The sequence below is a fragment of the Nicotiana tomentosiformis genome, chromosome 4, assembly GCF_000390325.3.
Source record: "Nicotiana tomentosiformis chromosome 4, ASM39032v3, whole genome shotgun sequence".
Taxonomy (NCBI): domain Eukaryota; kingdom Viridiplantae; phylum Streptophyta; class Magnoliopsida; order Solanales; family Solanaceae; genus Nicotiana; species Nicotiana tomentosiformis.
In genome coordinates this window covers 107,621,192-107,641,474 of record NC_090815.1, presented here as the reverse complement: position 1 = coordinate 107,641,474, position 20,283 = coordinate 107,621,192, and the positions used below count along the sequence as shown (strand labels likewise).

At 42.9% G+C, this 20,283-nt stretch overlaps 1 protein-coding gene across 1 annotated transcript; it reads right to left on the bottom strand.

Moving 5' to 3' along the window:
* Window positions 1-6,380: 6,380 nt before the first annotated feature.
* LOC138910304 (uncharacterized) lies at window positions 6,381-7,695 on the bottom strand. The gene is made up of 2 exons (XM_070201534.1): window positions 7,459-7,695; window positions 6,381-6,818 (listed from the first exon to the last, which is right to left on the bottom strand). Exons 1-2 carry the CDS (start codon window positions 7,693-7,695, stop codon window positions 6,381-6,383), a joined length of 675 nt encoding a protein of 224 aa, XP_070057635.1.
* Between the last annotated feature and the right edge of the window lie 12,588 nt (window positions 7,696-20,283).

Here is a 20,283-nt window from a genome sequence, read left to right as displayed (position 1 = left end):
CAAGTATCCTTTGCCTCATATTTATGATTTATTTGACCAGTTTCAGGGAGCGAGGATGTTCTCCAAGATTGATTTGAGGTCCGGTTATCACCAGCTGAAGATTCGGGATTCAGATATCCTTAAGACAGCTTTCAGGACCCGATATAGCCATTATGAGTTCTTAGTGATATCTTTTGGGATGACCAATGCCCCAGCAACATTCATGTATTTGATGAACAGTGTATTCCAACCCTATTTGAACTCATTCGTTGTTGTATTCATTGATGACATCCTCTTGTACTCTTGTAGCCAGGAGGAGCACGCTCAGGATTTGAGGATTTTATTACAGAGATTGAGGGAGGAGAAACTTTATACAAAGTTCTCCAAGTGTGAGTTTTGGCTCAGTTCAGTAGCATTCTTGGGACACATGGTGTCCAGTGAGGGTATTCAGGTGGATCCGAAGAATATAGAGGCGGTGCAGAGTTGGCCTAGACCTTCCTCAGCCACGGAGATTAGGAGCTTTCTTGGTTTGGTGGGTTACTACCATCGCTTTGTGGAGGGATTTTCATTTATTGCATTGCCCTTGACCAGATTGACCCAAAAGGGTGCTCCATTCAGGTGGTCGGGCGAGTGTGAAGAGAGCTTTTAGAAGCGCAAGACTACTTTAACCACAACTCCAGTGTTAGTTCTGCCATCAACTTCAGGTTCTTACATCATGTATTATGATGCCTCGATGATAGGCATTGGATGTGTTCTGATGCAGGAGGGTAGGATGATTGCCTATGCCTCACGCCAGTTGAAGACCCATGAGAAGAACTATCCTATCCATGATCTTGAGTTAGCAGCCATTGTTCATGCCTTAAAGGTTTGGCGTCATTATTTGTATGGGGTTCATTGTGAGATTTATACTGATCACCGGAGTCTGCAACATCCGTTTAAGTAGAAGGATATTAATTTGTGTTAGCGGGGATGGTTGGAGCTTCTTAAGGACTATGATATCACTATTCTATACCATTCGGGGAAGGCCAATGTGGTGGCCGATGCTTTGAGTCGCTGAGCAGAGAGTTTGAGGAGTTTAGCATATCTTCCAGTAGCATAGAGACCTTTGGCATTGGATGTTCAGGCCTTAGCAGTCCAGCTTGTGAGATTGGATATTTCGGAGCCTAGTCGGGTATTGGCTTGCGTGGTCTCCAGGTCTTCTCTTTATGACCATATTAGGGAGCGCCAATATGATGACCCTCACTTTCTCGTTCTTTAGGATATGGTCCGGCGAGATGATGCTAGAGATGTGACTATTGGCAGTGACGGTGTGTTGAGGATGTAGGGCCGGATATGTGTGCCTAATGTAGATAGGATTCGGGAGTTGATTCTTGAGGAAGCCCACAGTTCGCTGTATTTCATCCATTCGGGTACCGCGAAGATGTACTAGGATTTGAGGCAGCACTATTGGTGGAAGCGGATGAAAAAGGATATAGTGGGGTTTGTAGCTCGGTGTCTCAACTGTCAGTAGGTTAAGTATGAACATAAGAGACCGGGTGGCTTGCTTCAGAGGTTAGAGATCCCAGAGTGGAAGTGGGAGCGGATCACCATGGACTTCGTAGTTGGGCTCCCACAGACTTTGAGAAAGTTCGATGCTATTTGGGTTATTGTGGATCGGCTGACCAAGTCCGCGCACTTCATTCTAGTAGGTACTACATACTCTTCAGAGCGGTTAGCTGAGATTTACATCCGAGAGATTGTTCGCATGCATGGTGTCCCAGTTTCCATCATTTCCGATAGGGGGACTCAATTTACATCGCAGTTTTGGAGGGCCATGCAGCGAGAGTTGGGTACTAAGGTTGAGTTGAGCACATCTTTTCACCCTCAAATGAACGGGCAGTCCGAGCGCACTATTCAGATATTGTAGGACATGTTGTGCGCGTGTGTCATTGACTTTGGGGGTTCATGGGACCAGTTCTTGCCGCTCACGGAGTTTGCATATAACAACAGTTATCAGTCGAGTATTCAGATGGCTCCGTACGAGGCTTTATATGGGAGGAGGTGTAGATCCTCGGTTGGATGGTTTGAGCCAGGTGAGGCTAGGATCTTGGGTACAGACTTGGTCCAGGATGCATTAGATAAGGTGAAATTAATTCAGGAGCATCTTCGCACGACGCAATCTAGGTAGAAAAGCCTTGCGGACAGGAAGGTCCGTGATGTATCTTTCATGGTTGGGAGAAGGTTTTGCTGAAGGTATCACCCATGAGGGGTGTTATGAGGTTTGGGAAGAGAGTCAAGTTAAGCCCCCGGTTCATTGGGCCTTTTAAGGTGCTTCAGAGGATAAGGGAGGTGGCTTATAAGCTTGCCTTGCCACCCAGCTTGTCGAGTGTGCACCCAATGTTTCATGTTTCCATGCTCCAGAAGTATATTAGAGATCCGTCCCATGTTTTGGATTTCAGCACGGTTCAGTTGGAGGGTGATATGACTTATGATGTGGAGCCAGTGGCTATTTTGGATCGGCAGGTTTAAAGGTTGAGGTCAAAGAACATAGCTTCAGTGAAGGTGCAGTGAAGAGGGCAGCTTATGGAGGAGGCCACCTGGGATACCGAGCGGGAGATGCGGATCAGATATGCACACCTATTCGAGACTCCAGGTATGTTTCTAGACCCGTTCGAGGACGAGCGGTTGTTTAAGAGTGGGAGGATATAATGACCCGACCGGTCGTTTCGAGAGTTATAGCCCTGTTTCCCCCATTTCTGCTTCCTTTGTGCTTTTCAGCTATATTATGATATACCGAGTTAGTTGGTTCGGGTCCGGAGTGGTTTCAGAGTGGATTGAGACACTTAGTCTCTAAAGTAGGCAAACGTCAACTGGATGTTGACCTATGTGTAAACGATCTCGTATTTGAATTCTTATTGTTCAGTTAGCTCCGTTAGGTGATTTTGGACTTAGGAGTGCGTCCGGAATGTGATTTGGAGGTCAGTAATGGAATTAGGCTTGAATTGGCGAAATTGGAAATTTGGCGATTTTCGGTCGGCAGTGGAAAATTTGATATCGGAGTCGGAATGGAATTCCAGAAGTTGGAGTGGGTTCGTAGTGTCATTTGTGATGTGTGTGAAACATTTGAGGTAATTCAGACGTGGTTTGGTAGGTTTTGGCGTCGTTTGCGGAATTTGGAAGTTAAGAAATTCTTAGGCTTGAATCCGAGGTTAATTTAGTGTTTTGACGTTGTTCTGAGTGATTCGGAGGATCGACTAAGTTTGTATGTTGATATATGACTTGTTGGTATTTTTGGTTGAGGTTCCGAGGGCATCGGGTGTGTTTCGGATGGTCGACAAATTGGATTTTGGTGTTTGAGAGCTGCTGGTGTGAATTCTGGTGGTGTTTCTTCACCTGCGGAAGCGGAGTCGCGGGTGCGAGGTCGCAGGTGCACGTGGGAGTTCGCAGGTGCAGTAATTTCTGGGCTAGGCATGATGGGCAGGTGCGAGATAGTGGTCGCATTTATGAGCCCGCAGGTGCGAGACCTAGAACGCAGATGCGAAGAAGGGGATTTGGGCAGGTTTCGCAGAAGCGAAGGGAGATGCGCAGGTGCACTTCCGCAGGTGCGAGATTTGGAGCGCAGATGCAAAAATTGGAGGTTAAGGCTAGAGCGCAGGTGCGAAGGCTTGGCCGCATCTGCGAGCCCTCAGGTGCGAGACCTGGGCGCAGGTGCGAAGGCTAAGAGTTTAAGTGATTCTCGCAGGTGCGAGGATCTTGACCGTAGGTGCGGTCCCGCATGCGCGGAAAATAGGCCGCGACTGCGGAAAGCCTGGGCAGAAAGTATAAATTGCACACTTCGCAAATTTTGGTCCATTCTTCACCATATTCAGTCGGTTTTGAAGCTTTTGGGAGTGATTTTGAAGAAGGATTCAAGGGGATATAAGTGAGGTAAGTTTCTTGAGCCCTAATACTCATATATATGGTGATTTCCCGTAGTTTAATCATGTAATTAGTGGAAATTGGGGGTGAAAATGAGGGGTTAGGGCTTGGGATTTTTGGAGAGTTTGATTTGGGGATTTGAGGGACCAAATGAGGTCGGATTTTGATAAATTTGGTATGGTTGGACTCGCGAGTGGATGAGCTTTCTAGTTTTGTAATTTTTGTCCGGTTTTGAGACGTGGGCCCGGGGGGCGGGTTTGAGCCAATTTCGGGCTTTTGGTTTAAATTGGTAGTTTTGCTTATGGAATTTATTTATTTATCATAAATTGATGGTATTGTACTGATTGTGAATAGATTCGGAGCATTTAGAGGCCGAATCGAGGGGAAAGAGCATCGCGGAGTAGGGATTTGACCGGTTTTAGGTAAGTAACGATTGTAAATCTAGTCCTGAGGATATGAAATCCCGGATTTCGTATCATTTACTATTTTGAGGTGACACACATGCTAGGTGACGGACGTGTGAGCATGCACTGTTGGGGATTGTGACTTGGTCCGTCACGTAGACACTGTAAAGTAGCATATTTTGTTGAAACTATATGATACTTATGTGTTTTAGAAAGAGTTTCTGTAAATTGGGTTGAATGCCATGTTTGGGCCTTGTGCCAGTGCTATTTGGACCCTTAGGGACCTTTTCTTACTATACTCTCACTGTTTTCGATTGAAAATCTATACTCAGTCATAGTTATACATGTTTACTGCATAACTCAGTTTTTATTACTTTGTTTTGATGCATATAAATGTTGTTTTGGGATGAATACCTTGTTTTACTGAGAGCCCGAGTGGCTTGAGAGGTTTACGATTGAGTGAGGCCGAGGGCCTGATTTGTGAGGATATTTATGGGATCAGGCTGCACGCTGCAGCATCTTTGATATAGGCCGAGGGCTTGATTGATTTATGCCATGATTTGACTTGATATAGAGCTTGGGCTAAAGGAGCCCCTCCGGAGTCTGTACACACCCCAGTGAGCACAGGTACCTATTGAGTGTGAGTGCCGAGTGCTGAGTGACTGGGAGGCATGAGTGATGGTGAGGTATGCCTGAGGGGCTATTTACGAGTGATTGTGAGGTCTGCCCGAGGGGCTGTTTATGATTTCATCATTTTTGTTCACCTTTGCATTGAGCCTCTGTTTGAATCTGTTGGAAAAATATTTTTAAATGATTTTACTGGAACTGGATTTAAAAGAGCTGATTTGATCCAAACCCTGGTTTTAAAAGCATGCTGGATTTTACTGAATTTTTGTGATATGAACTTTACTTACATTACTGCTCGTCACTACTTCTCAGTCTTTATTTACTGTTGTTGCTTACTGAGTTGGCGTACTCACGTTACTCCCTGCACCTTGTGTGCATATCCAGGTGTAGCTGGACACGGTAGCGGCTGTTGACTATTCCGGTTGCAGTTTTTCTCGGGGATAGCAACTAGCTATCGCAACCCTGCTCTTCTCCCTCTTATCTTCCTTTAGTTGTAACTAGCTATTTTCCAGACTATGTTAGTCTCGATATTGTCAGACAAATTATAGTAGATGCTCATGACTAGTGACACCCCGATGTCAGGCTTTTATTTTTCGCACTTTTGTTTTGATTTGAACTCCTTTACGAAGCTTTTTTATGTTAAATAGCCTTGAAATTTTTCTTTGAAATGAAAATATCAGTTTGTTTGAAAATGAGTCGGCTTTCCTAGTTCCTCGATAGGTGCTATCACGACAGGGGTAGTTTGGGTCGTGACAAGTTGGAATCAGAGCCTAGGTTACATAGGTCTCACGAGTCATGAGCAGGTTTAGTAGAGTCTTGCGGATCGGTACGGAGACGTCTGTGCTTATCTTCGAGAGGCTGCAGAACCCTTAGGAAAATTTCACATTCTTGGATTCTTGTCATGTGAATCTGTTTATTCTGGTAATTAAACACCTGTTGTTTCATACTCTCACAGATGGTGAGGACTCGTACTACCGGTTAGGAGGGCCAGCCACCAGTACCGCCAGCCAGGGCCACAAGAGGCCGTGGTATGGGCAGAGGTGCAACCCGTACAATAGCTGGGGCAGTACCTGCAGATCTACCAGTTGTCCCAGATCAGGACCAGATTCCAAAAGCTTCACTTTGTTTCACTGTTTTGTCTAGCAGTATATATTCAGCAGTATGTATTCAATGTATTGTAGAATGTATTCATATATTTTTTTAATTAATATAATTTATATATTCAGATGTATATATGTATTCAAATGTATATGCAGTATGTATTCATATGTTTTGCACTACAGATGACCTGCTATACTTCATATCTATATATAAATCTATTTGTAAGAATACCACTAAAAAATATGTTTAGTAATTTGTACTAAAAAAATTCATCACGTAAGAATTCAATACACCAATAAATCAATATGTAATATAAAACTTGAAGAAATCTATGACATATCGTTATTGCAGTAATTGAAATCAGAACATGAACTAATTACGTGGAGCATTTCTACAAGTACGCTTATTATGTCTTTCCTGCCCACATATACTACACAAATGTTGATTTTTCTTCTGCAACAATTCACTGAACAGCTTATCGCGCTTCTTCTTTGGCCTTCCAGGAGGTCTTTTCCATTTGGGTGGTAAGACTACTTCCTTTGATATACATGCTGGTATATTCCATTCAATTCGGTCAGGCAGCGGATACACAGGCACCTCGTATGTCATTACAACAGACTTTGGTTTATAATAATCCGAGCAATAATCTTCTGGCACTAGAAACTTGCTTTTCAAGACAGCCCAAGCATGTGGGCATGGTAATTCGTCAACTTGGAACCGCCCACAACTGCACTTTTTCTCTAGGAGGCAAACAGTGTAATGCCTTCCTTCATCATTCACCATATGCAAGTGTTCAGTCGATGGTACAACCTACATTAAACAGAGAAATATAAGTTTTGGACATTTGTAAAAGTCATGTATCTCTCAAAGAATAGACGCATTAAATACAGTATACATGTATACAATAAAAAAAGTTTAAATATGTAGCATGTCAACAAATTTTAATCTGTCAGAATATTCAATATAATATATGTATGTATGAAATATAATGACATACAATATACTTATATAAAATGAAAATACATTAAAATACAGACAATATGACAGACTACAAACAAATATTTTAACAGTCAATAAAATGAAAATACATTACAATACACTCACTAAAATGAAAATACATTAAAATACACCAACTACAAACAATATTTTAACTGACATACTATTAAAGGTCAATACATTTAACTGAGGAATACATTGAAATACATTAAAACACAGTCAATTCAGAAACAAAGCCATTGAATACAACCAATGAAATGCAAATGTATTAACAAGTAATGTATACATATAATAACCAGTGTTTAAAACCGTATTATAAAACAGAATACATGCACAAGTGCTATAATATAATGAGCATGCAGTATGTTACTAGTAGAAATTATATCAGAAATAAATACATGTTATACCAGGAATAAATACATGATGCAAGGACTTACAACAAAAATAAACTTACAGTCATACGTATAGACATTGCCTCATTCAAAGTAAGAATCTCCTGGTATTTTTTCCCAAGCATTGTGTATGTGTGTGAAGCTTCTTTCCGATTGCGGCAATTCCAATGTCCATACATCTTCCTAACTTCTTCTAGGAAGTCGTATATTGGCAATTCTCTTGCTGATACAAGTGCGACATTGATTGATTCAGCAATATTTGACGTCATAGTCCATCTCCGGTTAACATGTGCAGACATCCTAGCTCACTTTTCGTATCCAGCTAAATCAAAGTATTCTTTCACCCGAATATCTACCTTCTCTACCATTTCCATTAGACTATCAAATTCATCCTGAGTGTATGCTTTTGCCATCGAGAAGTATATCGCGCTCAACTTTGAATGACTCTTTTTTGAATTTCTTATATGCGTTGTTCCATAGATGCCATATTTAAGAAAAATGGGGTACCGTAGTGTCACGACCCAAAATCCTACCACAGACGTCGTGATGGCACTTAGTCTCCGGAACAGAATACACTCTCGATACAGATTTGATGATGCTCTCATTCCTATCTGAAACGATGCACATATTTTTCCTCTCACCGTATGCTTCCTTGAATTGCTCAAAGAATCACGACCAAGCAGCATCGTTCTCTGAATCAACAACACCATATGTTAGTGACATTATATGTCCTATAAATACAATTGCATACATATAACAAAAATATCATTGAATCTGTATTAGGCAGTAAACTTAACAAATTTTATTATAATTTGTATATATATATTTTTAACAGACTCACCTGCACCATCCAACGTGCTAGCCGAGACGAATGTCCTTGTGTATGCCGATTTTTGGTGGTTCGTATCCACAACCACGATGGGTCTACAGTGATCGAACCCCTTTATAAAAGCATACAACGATATATACAAATACATGAACTCATTTTTGGTGATTTTACCATTGTAATATGTGAACCAGGATATGTCATATCCAGTGTATATAAGTACCCTGGTAATTTATTGTATGAATCAGTTGGTTCACCTCTCAAAAAATTCATTGCCTTTTCTTTAGCCCTCCACGCCAACATATAACTAACATATACACCAAAGTCTAATTTCACATCATCAATTATATACTTTGGGGTGTATTTCCTCTTATGATTAGTAAACTTGGACCTAATCATACCACCAATAAAGCTACTACTTGCTTGATGTTGCTTATCATTGAACTCCCTCACTTTGAACATTTGTGACTTGTTAATGCTAGAAGCCTTAAATCTCCATTCACAATCCTCTTGTCACGACCCAGATTCTCCCTCTGTGAATCGTCGTGACAGCACCTAGTCTCTACGACTAGGTAAGCCTAACTCTTGCGGAAATATGATGAAAAACATGAAAATTAACAACTAACAGTAATAGCAATTGAGATGCCGCTCGACATATACAATAATCAACTCTCGAAATATACATAACACTCCCAAGACCCGGAACACCCTAAGTCACAAGCTTCTACAAAGTTCTAATTGTTCTATACGTCAATGTCTATAAAAATAAGAGAAGAATCAACATAGGGGGATAGATGGGGACTCCGAGGATCTGCGGGCGCGGGCAGATATACCTTGAAGTTCTCCAAAATAGCAACGACTTCAACTAAGGACGAGGCTGATAAAAGGAACCTGGAACTGCACACGAAAAACATGTGCATGAAAGGGCGTGAGTACACCACAACGGTACCAAGTAAGTGCCGAGCCTAAACTCGGCCGAGTAGTGACGAGGTCTGGTCAGGCCCACTAGTATATAATAATAAGAATAGGAGAATGAGTAGTATAATAAGATACTAAAGTTCAACAAAGGAAAGCACAGTGAAGTAACATATCAGTGCACGGAATTAAGCGACAGGGGATCTCCCGAGATACCGTCTTGTAGTACCAAAAGTAAATATGCAGGGAGAACTCTTGAGGTACCGCCTCGTAGTCTCAAAGTAAATGTGTAAAGGGATACCGTCCCGTAGTCCCAAAAGTAAATATGCATGGGGATCTCACGGGATACCGTCCTGTAGTCCCAAAAGTAAATATGCAGGGTGAACACCCGAGATACCGTCCCGTAGTCCCAAAGTAAATACACATCGCAATCAATTACAAATGACAAGTACAATAAGAGAATCTATAGTCTAGACTAAGTACAAGTTGGGAAAGAAGCAGGAATTCAATAGGCAAGCTACAAAGAGTTCAATTAAGCAAATAAGGCACACAGACATGTTATTCTAAGCTAACATGGTAACTACGCATGCTAGTATATTCAATTAAGGTGGAAACAACGAATTTCTCAGTAAATATTAGGTTTTCAACAAATAGCCCGTGTACGCACTCATCACCTCGCGTACACGGTGCTCACATAGTAAAATCCGTACCAAATTCTAAGGGGATTTCCCCCACACAAGGTTAGGCAAGCCACTTACCTCGAACCAAGCTAAATCAGTCGGTAACAATGCTCTTCCCACGAATATCCAACTCCGAATGGCCCAAATATAGCCAAAATCAATTACATACCATAAATATAGCTATAAAAAACTAATCTAGTCAATGAAATCTAATCTAAAGCGAGAAATTAGGAAATCGCCCCAAAAAGCCTCTCCGGGCCCATGTCTCGGAATCGGGTAAAAGTCACAAAATATGAACTCCTATTCACTCACGATTCCTACCATATAAAAATTACTCAAATCCGGCCATGAATCCCCTTTCAACACTAGAAATCTTAGTTAAAGAACTTCTCCCAAATTTTCCTAAATTTCAACCCCAAAATCCGAAATTAAAGATGATATTAATGATAGATTAGTGGGATATAACCAAAATAGAGTGTAGAATTATTACCCAATCGATGTCTCTGAAAATCTCCCAAAATCTCGTCCAAATCCGAGCTCCCACACTCAAGTGTTGATAAAAATGGCCAAACCCTCATTTTTGAAATGTTTAATACTGCCCAGTGATTCCTTAATCGCGATCGCGGTAATAGCCTCGCGATCGCGAAGGACAATTTCGCTGCCGAAGAATTTAACCCTACGCGAATGCGGAAAACTCAATGCTAACGCGATTCACAGGCTCTCATACTTACGCGATCGCGAACAACCCAACGCGTTCGCAAAGAACAACACTTGAATTCCACTGCTGCTTTACTTCCTCTTTGCGAACGCGGCCTAGCCCACGCGTTCACGATGCACAGCCTGACCAACCTACGCAGTCACATCCCCATATTTGCGAACGTGAAGAAAAACTTTAGCTGGCCTCTCAGATGCCTTACGCGATTGTGAGAACTCTCTCGCGATCGCGATGAAGAAAAAGTCTGCAACAAAAGACTAGAAAGTCTGCTATCTTCCACAAGTCCAAAATGATCCGTTAATCATCCAAAATCAACCTGAGGCCCCCGGGACCTCAACCAAACATACCAACCAATACTAAAACACCATACGAACTTAGTCAACCCCTCAAACCACATCAAACAACGCTAAAATCATGAATTGCCCTCTAATTCAAACTTAAAGAACTTGAAACTTCCAAATCCGACAACCGATGCCGAAACCAACCAAACCACGTCCGATTGACCCCACATTTTGCACACAGGTCATATTCAACCCTACGGACCTATTCCAACTTCCAAAATCGTAATCCGACCCCGGTATCAAAATTCCACTACTGGTCCAAGTCTCCATAACTTCGACTTTAACCATTTCAAGCCTAAATGAGCTACAGACCTCCAAACCACTATCCAGACACGCCCCTAAGTCCAAAATTACCTAACGAAGCTAACGGAATCGACATAACTCCATTCCAGAGTCGTCTTCACATAATTCCGACTACAGTCCAAATCCTATAACTTAAGCCTCCATTTAGGGACTAAGTGTCCAAAAACACTCCAAAAACCAAAACGAAACCTCCCGGCAAGTCACAATAGCTGACAAGGATACAAGGAAAACAGTTAATAGGGGATCAGGGATATAACTCTCAAGACGACCGGCCCGATCGTCACATCCTCCCCCTCTTAAAAAAATTGTTCATCTTCGAACGAGTATAGAGACATACCTGAAGCTATGAAAAGATGAGGATAACGACTACTCATATCCTGCTCAGTCTCCCATGTCACCTCCTCGACCAGCTGACCCCTCCACTACACCTTCACGGAAGCAATGTTCTTTGACCTTAGCTTTCTGACCTGCCTGTCCAAAATAGCCACTGGCTCTTCAACATAATATAGATCCTTGTCCAACTGGACTGAGCTGAAATCCAGTACATGAGCCGGATCACCGTGATACTTCCGGAGCATAGAAACGTGAAATACCGGATGAACCCCTACAAGGTTGGGAGGCAAGGCAATCTCATAAGGAACCTCCCCAACACGCCTCAACACCTCAAAAGGACCAATGTACCTTGGGCTCAGCTTACCCTTCTTCCTGAACCTCATAATGCCCTTCATAGGCGATACCCGAAGTAAGACCCACTCTCCAACCATGAATGCTACATCGTGAACCCTCCAGTCCGTATAACTCTTCTGTCTGGACTGGGCTATGCGAAGTCGATCCTGAATCACCTTCACCTTATCAAGGGCATCTTGAACCAAGTCTGTAGCCAATAATCTAGCCTCACCCGACTCGAACCAACCCATTGGAGACCGACACCGCCTACCATACAGAGCCTCATACAGTTCCATCTGGATGCTCGGTTGATAACTATTGTTGTAGGCAAACTCCACAAGTGGTAAGAACTAATCCCACGACCCTCCAAACTCCATTACACAAGCACAGAGCATATCTTCTAATATCTGAATAGTGCGCTTGGACTGTCCGTCCGTCTGAGGGTGAAATGTTGTGCTCAGCTTTACTCGAGTACCTAACTCATGCTGTACGGCCCTCCCGAATCATGATGTAAACTGCGTACCCCAGTCAGAGATGATAGATATTGTTACGCCATGATGCCTGACGATCTCACGGATGTAGATTCGAGCCAGTTGCTCGGAAGAATATGTAGTCATAACAGGAATGAAATGATCTGACTTGGTCAGCCTATCCACAATCACCCAAACTGTATCAAACCTCCGCTGAGTCCATGGGAGCCCAACAACGAAATCAATAGTGATTCGCTCCCATTTCCATTCTGGAATCTCTAGCTTCTGAAGTAACCCACCCGGTCGCTAATGCTCATACTTCACCTGCTGACAATTTAGGCACCGAGCCACATACTCCTCTATGTCCTTCTTCATTCTCCTCCACCAGTAATGCTGCCTCAAGTCCTGATACATCTTTGCGGCACCCAGATGAATGGAGTACCGCGAGCTCTGAGCCTCCTGAAGAATCAACTCACGCAAATCATATACATTAGGCACACATAGCCTGCCCTGCATCCTCAATACGCCATCATCCCCAATAGTGACCTCCTTAGCATCACCGTGTTGAACCGTATACTTAAGGACAAGCAGGTGGGGGTCATCATACTGACGCTCCCTGATATGATAATAAATAGAAGATCGAGAGACCACACAAGCCAACACTCGACTCGGCTCAGAAATATCCAATCTCACAAACTGGCTGGCTAAGGCCTGAACATACAATGCTAAGGGTCTCTCTGCTGCTGGAAGATATGCTAAACTCCCCAAACTCTCCGCCCGGCGACTCAAAGCATCAGCCACCACATTAGTCTTCCCCGGGTGGTACAAAATGGTGATATCATAATCCTTAAGTAGCTCCAACCACCGCCGCTGATGCAAATTAATATCCTTTTGCTTGAACAAATGCTGCAAACTTCAATGATCAGTGTAAATCTCACAAGGAACACCGTACAAATAGTGGCGCCAAATCTTCAGGGCATGAACAATAGCTGCTAACTCAAGGTCGTGGACAAGATAGTTCTTCTGATGCACCTTTAGTTGTCTGGACGCGTAGGAAATCACCCTACCGTCCTGCATCAACACCACACCAAGACCAATCCGTGACGCATCACAATATACAGTGTAGGACCCTGAACAGGTAGGTAATACCAAACCTGGGGCTGTAGTCAAAGCTGTCTTGAGCTTATGAAAGCTCTCCTCACACTCCTCTGTCCACCTAAATGGAGCACCCTTCTGGGTCAGCCTGGTCATAGGTGGTGCAATAGATGAGAATCCCTCAACAAAATGATGGTAATACCCAGCATCCCAAGAAATCTGTAGATCTCTGTAGCTGATGAATGTCTAGGCCAGCTCTGCACTGCCTCCACCTTCTTCGATATTACATGACCCAAGAATGCCATTGAGTCTTGCCAAAACTCACACTTCGAAAATTTTGCATAAAACCTCTACTCTCTCAAAGTCTGAAGCACAGTCCTCAGGTGTTGCTCATGATCCTTCCGAGTCCAGGAGTAAACCAGAATGTCGTCAATAAACACAATGAAAATAGTCAAGATAAGGCCGAAATACACTGTGCATCAAATGCATAAAGGCTGTTGGGTCATTGGTCAGCCCAAAAGACATAACAAGAAACTCATAGTGACAATATCGGGTCCTGAAAGAAGTCTTCGGAATATCTGGCTCCCGAATCGTTAACTGATGATAGCCTAAACGTAAGTCAATCTTTGAGAATACTTTAGCACCCTGTAACTGATCAAATAAGTCATCAATATGAGGCAATGGATACTTGTTCTTTACTGTAACTTTGTTCAGCTGGAGATAATCAATACACATACGCATAGAACTATCCTTCTTCTTTACAGACAAGACCAGAGCACTCCAAGGTTACACATTGTGACGAATGAAGCCCTTATCAAGAAACTCCTGCAACTTCTCCTTCAACTTCTTCAACTCAGGAGGAGCCATACAGTATGAGGAATAAAGATGGGCTAAGTTCTCGGCAACAAATCATTACCGAAATCAATATCTCTGTCGGCGGCATGCCCGGAAGATCAGCTGGAAACACATCTGGGAAATCCCTCACTACTGGAACTGACTCAACTGTAGGGGTATCAATACTGAGATCTTTCACATAAGCTAAATACGTGTCGCACCCCTTCTCAACCATTCGTTGAGCCATAAGAAATGAAATAACTCTGCTAGGAATATACTCTAAGGTACCTCTCCACTCTAATCGCGGTAAGCCTGGCATAGCCAGCATCACGGTCTTAGCGTGACAATCAAGAATAGCATAATGGGGCGACAACCAGTCCATGCCCAAGATAACATCAAAATCTACCATGCTGAGCAATAATAAATCGGCTCTGGTCTCAAAACCACTAAGAGAATTTAAACACGACCAATACACGCGGTCCACAACAAGAGAATCTCCCATAGGAGTAGACACATAAATAGGGGAACTCAAAGAATCCCAAGATACGCCCAAATATGGGGCAAAATAAGAGGACATATAGGAATACGTAGAGTCTGGGTCAAATAATACTGATGCATCTCTATGACAGATGGGAACAATACCTGTAATGATAGAGTCAGAAGCAATTGCCTCTGTACGGGCCGGAAGAGCATAATACCTAGCCTGGCCTCCCCCTCTAGGGCGACCTCGACCTCCAACCCGAGCTGGCTGAGCAGGTGGGGTGGTAGATGGTGTTGGAATCATGGCCTGAGGACCTGGTAGAGCACGTGGTGGCTGAGAAGTCTGTGGAGGTGCAACCCTCCTAAGTCTGGGGAAATCCCTCACTATATGGTAGGTGTCGCCACACTCAAAGCAACCCCTTGAAGGGCGTGGCTGCTGTGATTGACGCGGGTCAGGTCTGTTGGACTGGCCGCTAAAAGCACCCCGAGCAGGAGGCACACTAGATACTGGCGGTGCATAATAAGGCTCATGGGGCCTAGAAGAGGCTGAAACACCACTGGTGGCTGGAAGAGCTGAATGAACGGGGCGACTCACATAACCCCTACCATGGCGAGTTGCTGGGACATGAGCTCCAGAATAAGAACCAGTCTCTCGAGACCTCTTGGCCTCTCTCTCTTCTCAGTCCCGGGCAAACATGCCCTATAATCTCTTGGAAATACTCACAACCTGATGATAAGGGATATCCATCTCCAACTCCATGGCCATACTAATCCGGATATTGGGGTGGAGTCCCTCAATACACCGTCGAACCCTCTCTCGAACTTTGGCAACCAAGTCCGGTGCATATCAGGCCAAATCACTGAAGCGGAGTGCATACTCTAACACAGTCATAGCACCCTGTTGCAACTACTCAAACTCCATGCGCCATGCGTCCCTGAGGCTCTAAAGGACATATTCTCTAAAAAACATGTCCGAGAACTGAGTCCATGTAAGTGAAGCTGCCTCTTACAGACTATGCAACTCATAAGCACGCCACCACTGATAGGCTGCTCCTTTAAGCTGGAAAGTGGTAAAAGAAACCCCACTCATCTCTGCTACGCCCATAGTATGGAGAATATGATGACACTCCTCCAGAAAACCCTAAGCATCATCTGTGGCCAATCCGCTGAAGGTAGGTAGGTGGTACTTCTTGTACCTAACAAGTCTGAGCTACTGCGCCTCAGAAGTGGTTGTCCTAGTCTCGTGCTGAACCGGAGCTACCGGCGGCATAAGAATGAACTCTGGGGCTTGATCAACCTGGATCCTCTGCTCAGGAGTACGGGTTGTGGGAGTCTGTGCCCCTCCCCCGGCCTGATATGTGGCGGGAGCTAACAGAATCAATCCAGCCTGAGCTAAGGTGCTGAACATGCTCATGAACTGTGCTAGACTCTCCTGGAGGGCTGGTGCAACAATAGGAATCTCCGGTGCCTGCCCTCCAGCTGGAGCTGCTGGGGGATCCTCTATCGCAGCTTGCGCGGGTGCTCTGGCTACACCGCGTGGCCGTACTCTACCCCGGCCCTGGCCTCTGGCAGCTCTAGCAGGGGGTGCGGGTGCCTGGTCATCAGATCTTCCGGTACAGGTCCTCACCATATGTGAAAAAGAATAGAATAGAGAATATGTTTTTAGAATTTGATGTCAATAACTCACACGACAAGGAATAAAAAATAAGTATGATTGTTCCTAATAGTTCCATAGCTTCCCGAAGATAAGTACAAACGTCTCCGTACCGATCCGCGAGACTCTAATAAATTGGCTTGTGACTCAAGACACCTATGAACCTAGAGCTCTGATACCAACTTGTCACGACCCAAATTCTCCCTCCGTGAATCGTTGTGACGGCACCTAGTCTCTATGACTAGGTAAGCCTAACACTTGCGGAAATGAGATGAAAAACATGAAAATTTAACAACTAACAGTAATAGATATTTTAATAAGCAATTGAGATGTCGCTCGGCATATACAATAATCAACTCTCGAAATATACATGACACTCCCAAGACCCAGAATACCGTAAGTCACAAGCTTCTACGAAGTTCTAACTGTTCTATACATTAGTGTCTATAGAAATAAGAGAAGAATAGATGGGTACTCCGAGGATCTGCGGGCTCGGGCAGATGTACCTTGAAGTTCTCCGAAACAGCAACGACTGCTACTAAGGACGAGGCTGGTAAAAGGAACCTGGATCTGCACACAAAATATATATGCAGGAAAGGGCGTGAGTACACCACAGCGGTACCCAGTAAGTGTCGAGCCTAACCTCGTTCAAGTAGTGACGAGGTCAGGTCAGGCCCACTGGTATATAATAATAAAACAGGAGAATGCGCAGTATAATAAGAGACTAAAGTTCAACAAAGGAAAGCATAGTGAAGTAACGTATCAGTGCACGAAATTAAGCGACAGGGGATCTCCCGAGATACCATTTCGTAGTCCCAAAAATAGGGAGAACTCCTGAGGTACCACCTCGTAGTCTCAAAGTAAATGTGAAGGGGGATCTCCCGGGATACCGTTTCGTAGTCTCAAAAGTAAATATGCAGGGGGATCTCCCGGGATACCGTCCCGTAGTCCCAAAAGTAAATATGCAGGGAGAACTCCCGAGATACCGTCTCACAGTCCCAAAGTAAATACACAGCGAAATCAATTACAAACGACAAGTACAACAAGAGAATCTACAGTCTGGACTAAGTACAAGTCGAGAAAGAAGCAGGAATTCAATAGGCATGCTGCAAAGAGTTCAATTAAGCAAATAAGGCACGTAGGCATGTTATTCTAAGCTAACAGGGTAACTACGCATGCTAGTATATTCAATTAAGGTGTAAAAAGGGAATTTCTTAGTAAAAATTAGGTTTTTCAATAATAGCCCATGTACGCACTAGTCACCTCACGTACACGACGCTCACATAGTAAAATCAGTACCAAATCCTAAGGGGATTTCCTCCACACAAGGTTAGGCAAGCCACTTACTTCGAACCAAGCTAAATCAGTTGGTAACAATGCTCTTCCCACGAATATCCGGCTCCGAATGGCCCAAATCGAGCTAAAATCAATTACATACCATAAATATAGCTATAAGAAAATAATCTAATCAATGATATCTAAGCTAAAGCAAGAAAATAGGAAATTGCCCCAAAAAGCCTCCCCGGGCCCACGTCTCAGAATAGAGTAAAAGTCACAAAATATGAACACTCATTTACTCACGAGTCCAACCATATAAAAATTACTCAAATCTGACCATGAATCCCCTTTAAAAACTCGAAATCTTAGTTGAAGAACTTCTCTCAATGCTTAACAAATTTCAACCCCAAAATCTGAAATTAAAGATGAAATTAATGATAGATTAGTAGGATATAATCAAAATAGAGTGTAGAATCATTACCCAATCGATGTCTCTGAAAATACGCCAAAATCTCGTCCAAATTCGAGCTCCCAAACTCATGTTTTGATAAAATGGCCAAACCCTCATTTTTGAAATGTTTAATACTACACAGTGATTCCGTAATCGCGAGCGCAGAAATAGCCTCGCGATCGTGAAGCACAACTTCACTGACCCAGAATTTAACCCTATGCGAACGCAGAAAAATCAACACGAATACGATTCACTAGCTCTCATACTTACACGATCGTGAATAACCTAACGCGTTCGCGAAGAACAACACTTGAATTCCACTGCTGCTTTACTTCCTCTTCGCGAACGCGGCCTAGCCCACGCGTTCGCGATGCACAGCCTGACCAACCTATGCGATCGCGTCCCCATATTCGCGAACGTGAAGAACAACTTCAGTTGGCCTCTCAGATGCCTTACGCGATCGCGAGACCTCTCTCGCGATCGCGATGAAGAAATAGTCTGCAACAAAAGACTAGAAAATCTGCTATCTTCCACAAGTCCAAGATGATCCGTTAATCATCCGAAATCAACCCGAGGCCCCCCGGGACCTCAACCAAACATACCAACCAATCCTAAAATACCATACGAACTTAGTCGAGCCCTCAAACCACATCAAACAATGCTAAAATCACGAATCTCCCTCCAATTCAAACTTAAATAACTTGAAACTTCTAAATCAGACAACCGATGCCGAAACCAATCAAACCACGTCCGATTGACCCCAAATTTTGCAAACAGTTCATATTCAAACCTACGGACCTATTCCAAATTTCGACCCCGGTATCAAAATTCCACTACCGGTCCAAATCTCCAAAACTTTGACTTTCACCATTTCTAGCCTAAATGAGCTACAGACCTCCAAAACACTATCCGGATACGCCCCTAAGTCCAAAATCACCTAACGGAGCTAATAGAACTGACAGAACTCCATTCCGGAGTTGTCCTTATATAGTTCTGACTACGGTCCAAATCCTAAGACTTAAGCCTCCATTTAGGGACTAAGTGTCCCAAAATACTCCAAAAACCAAAACGAAACCTCCCGGCAAGTCACACTAGCATAAAGGGATACAAGGAAAACAATTAATAGAGGATCGGGGCTATAACTCTCAAGACGACTAGCCGGGTCGTCACACCTCTGAAATACACAATAATGTATAGATGCAAATAGATTTGTGTAATACATATGATCAGTTATGTATGGATATAAAATATAAACAGAAACTACAACTGATTTGTCTACATACATCGAGCATTTTCATTTGCCAACAAAGTTGTCTATATGAAAACATATAACGAAATACAATGTTTTCTGAATATACTATAAATTTTCACACCGAGCCTTCGGGGTGCATTTTCACATGTTTTTTGAATATACTATAAATATTTTTTGAATACATGTAAATACAGTGTTACATATGTATACATGAATTTAGAATACACTTAAATACATGTGAATATAGTATTACATATTTATACATGATTACAGAATACACATATATACATGTGAATACACTGTTACATATGTATACATGATATAATTGTTTCAAAACATTCAAGTACAGAAACACTTATACATGAAAAATAGAATGAAGGAAATCATATATTATGAATACTATTATACATGCTGTATTTTTTAAAATTCTGCCATGAATACATTATACAAAAATTCAGAATACATATCCATACAAATGAATAAAACATATTCTTCAACAGGTTGTAAGTAAGAACACTCAAACCTGATAGCATTAGACCTATCAACCCGGAATTGAAACCTTTCATCAATAACATAATGCTCTATCACCACTTTCAATATGGCCTTATCCTTATATACTTGTCCAGCCATGACCTCTCTTTGATTAGTTTTGAGGTAATCAAATCCCTTTCCGGTTCGAACACCTCAATTGGTTCACCTGAATTGTCTGATTCAAGAGTAAGTGTATCAATTGTATCAAATTTACTCACCCCATCTGCTTCACCTATTTGCATTAGGTCGCCTTGAAGTAAACTACCTCCAGCTACAACTTGTTTATCCATTGTTGTTATACACAAAGGATACATCCCGAATTCTCTGTTTTCTTTTTTCAACTCTACATACACCCTGTAACCCATGTCGTTGTGTATTTCCATTGGCGTACAATTT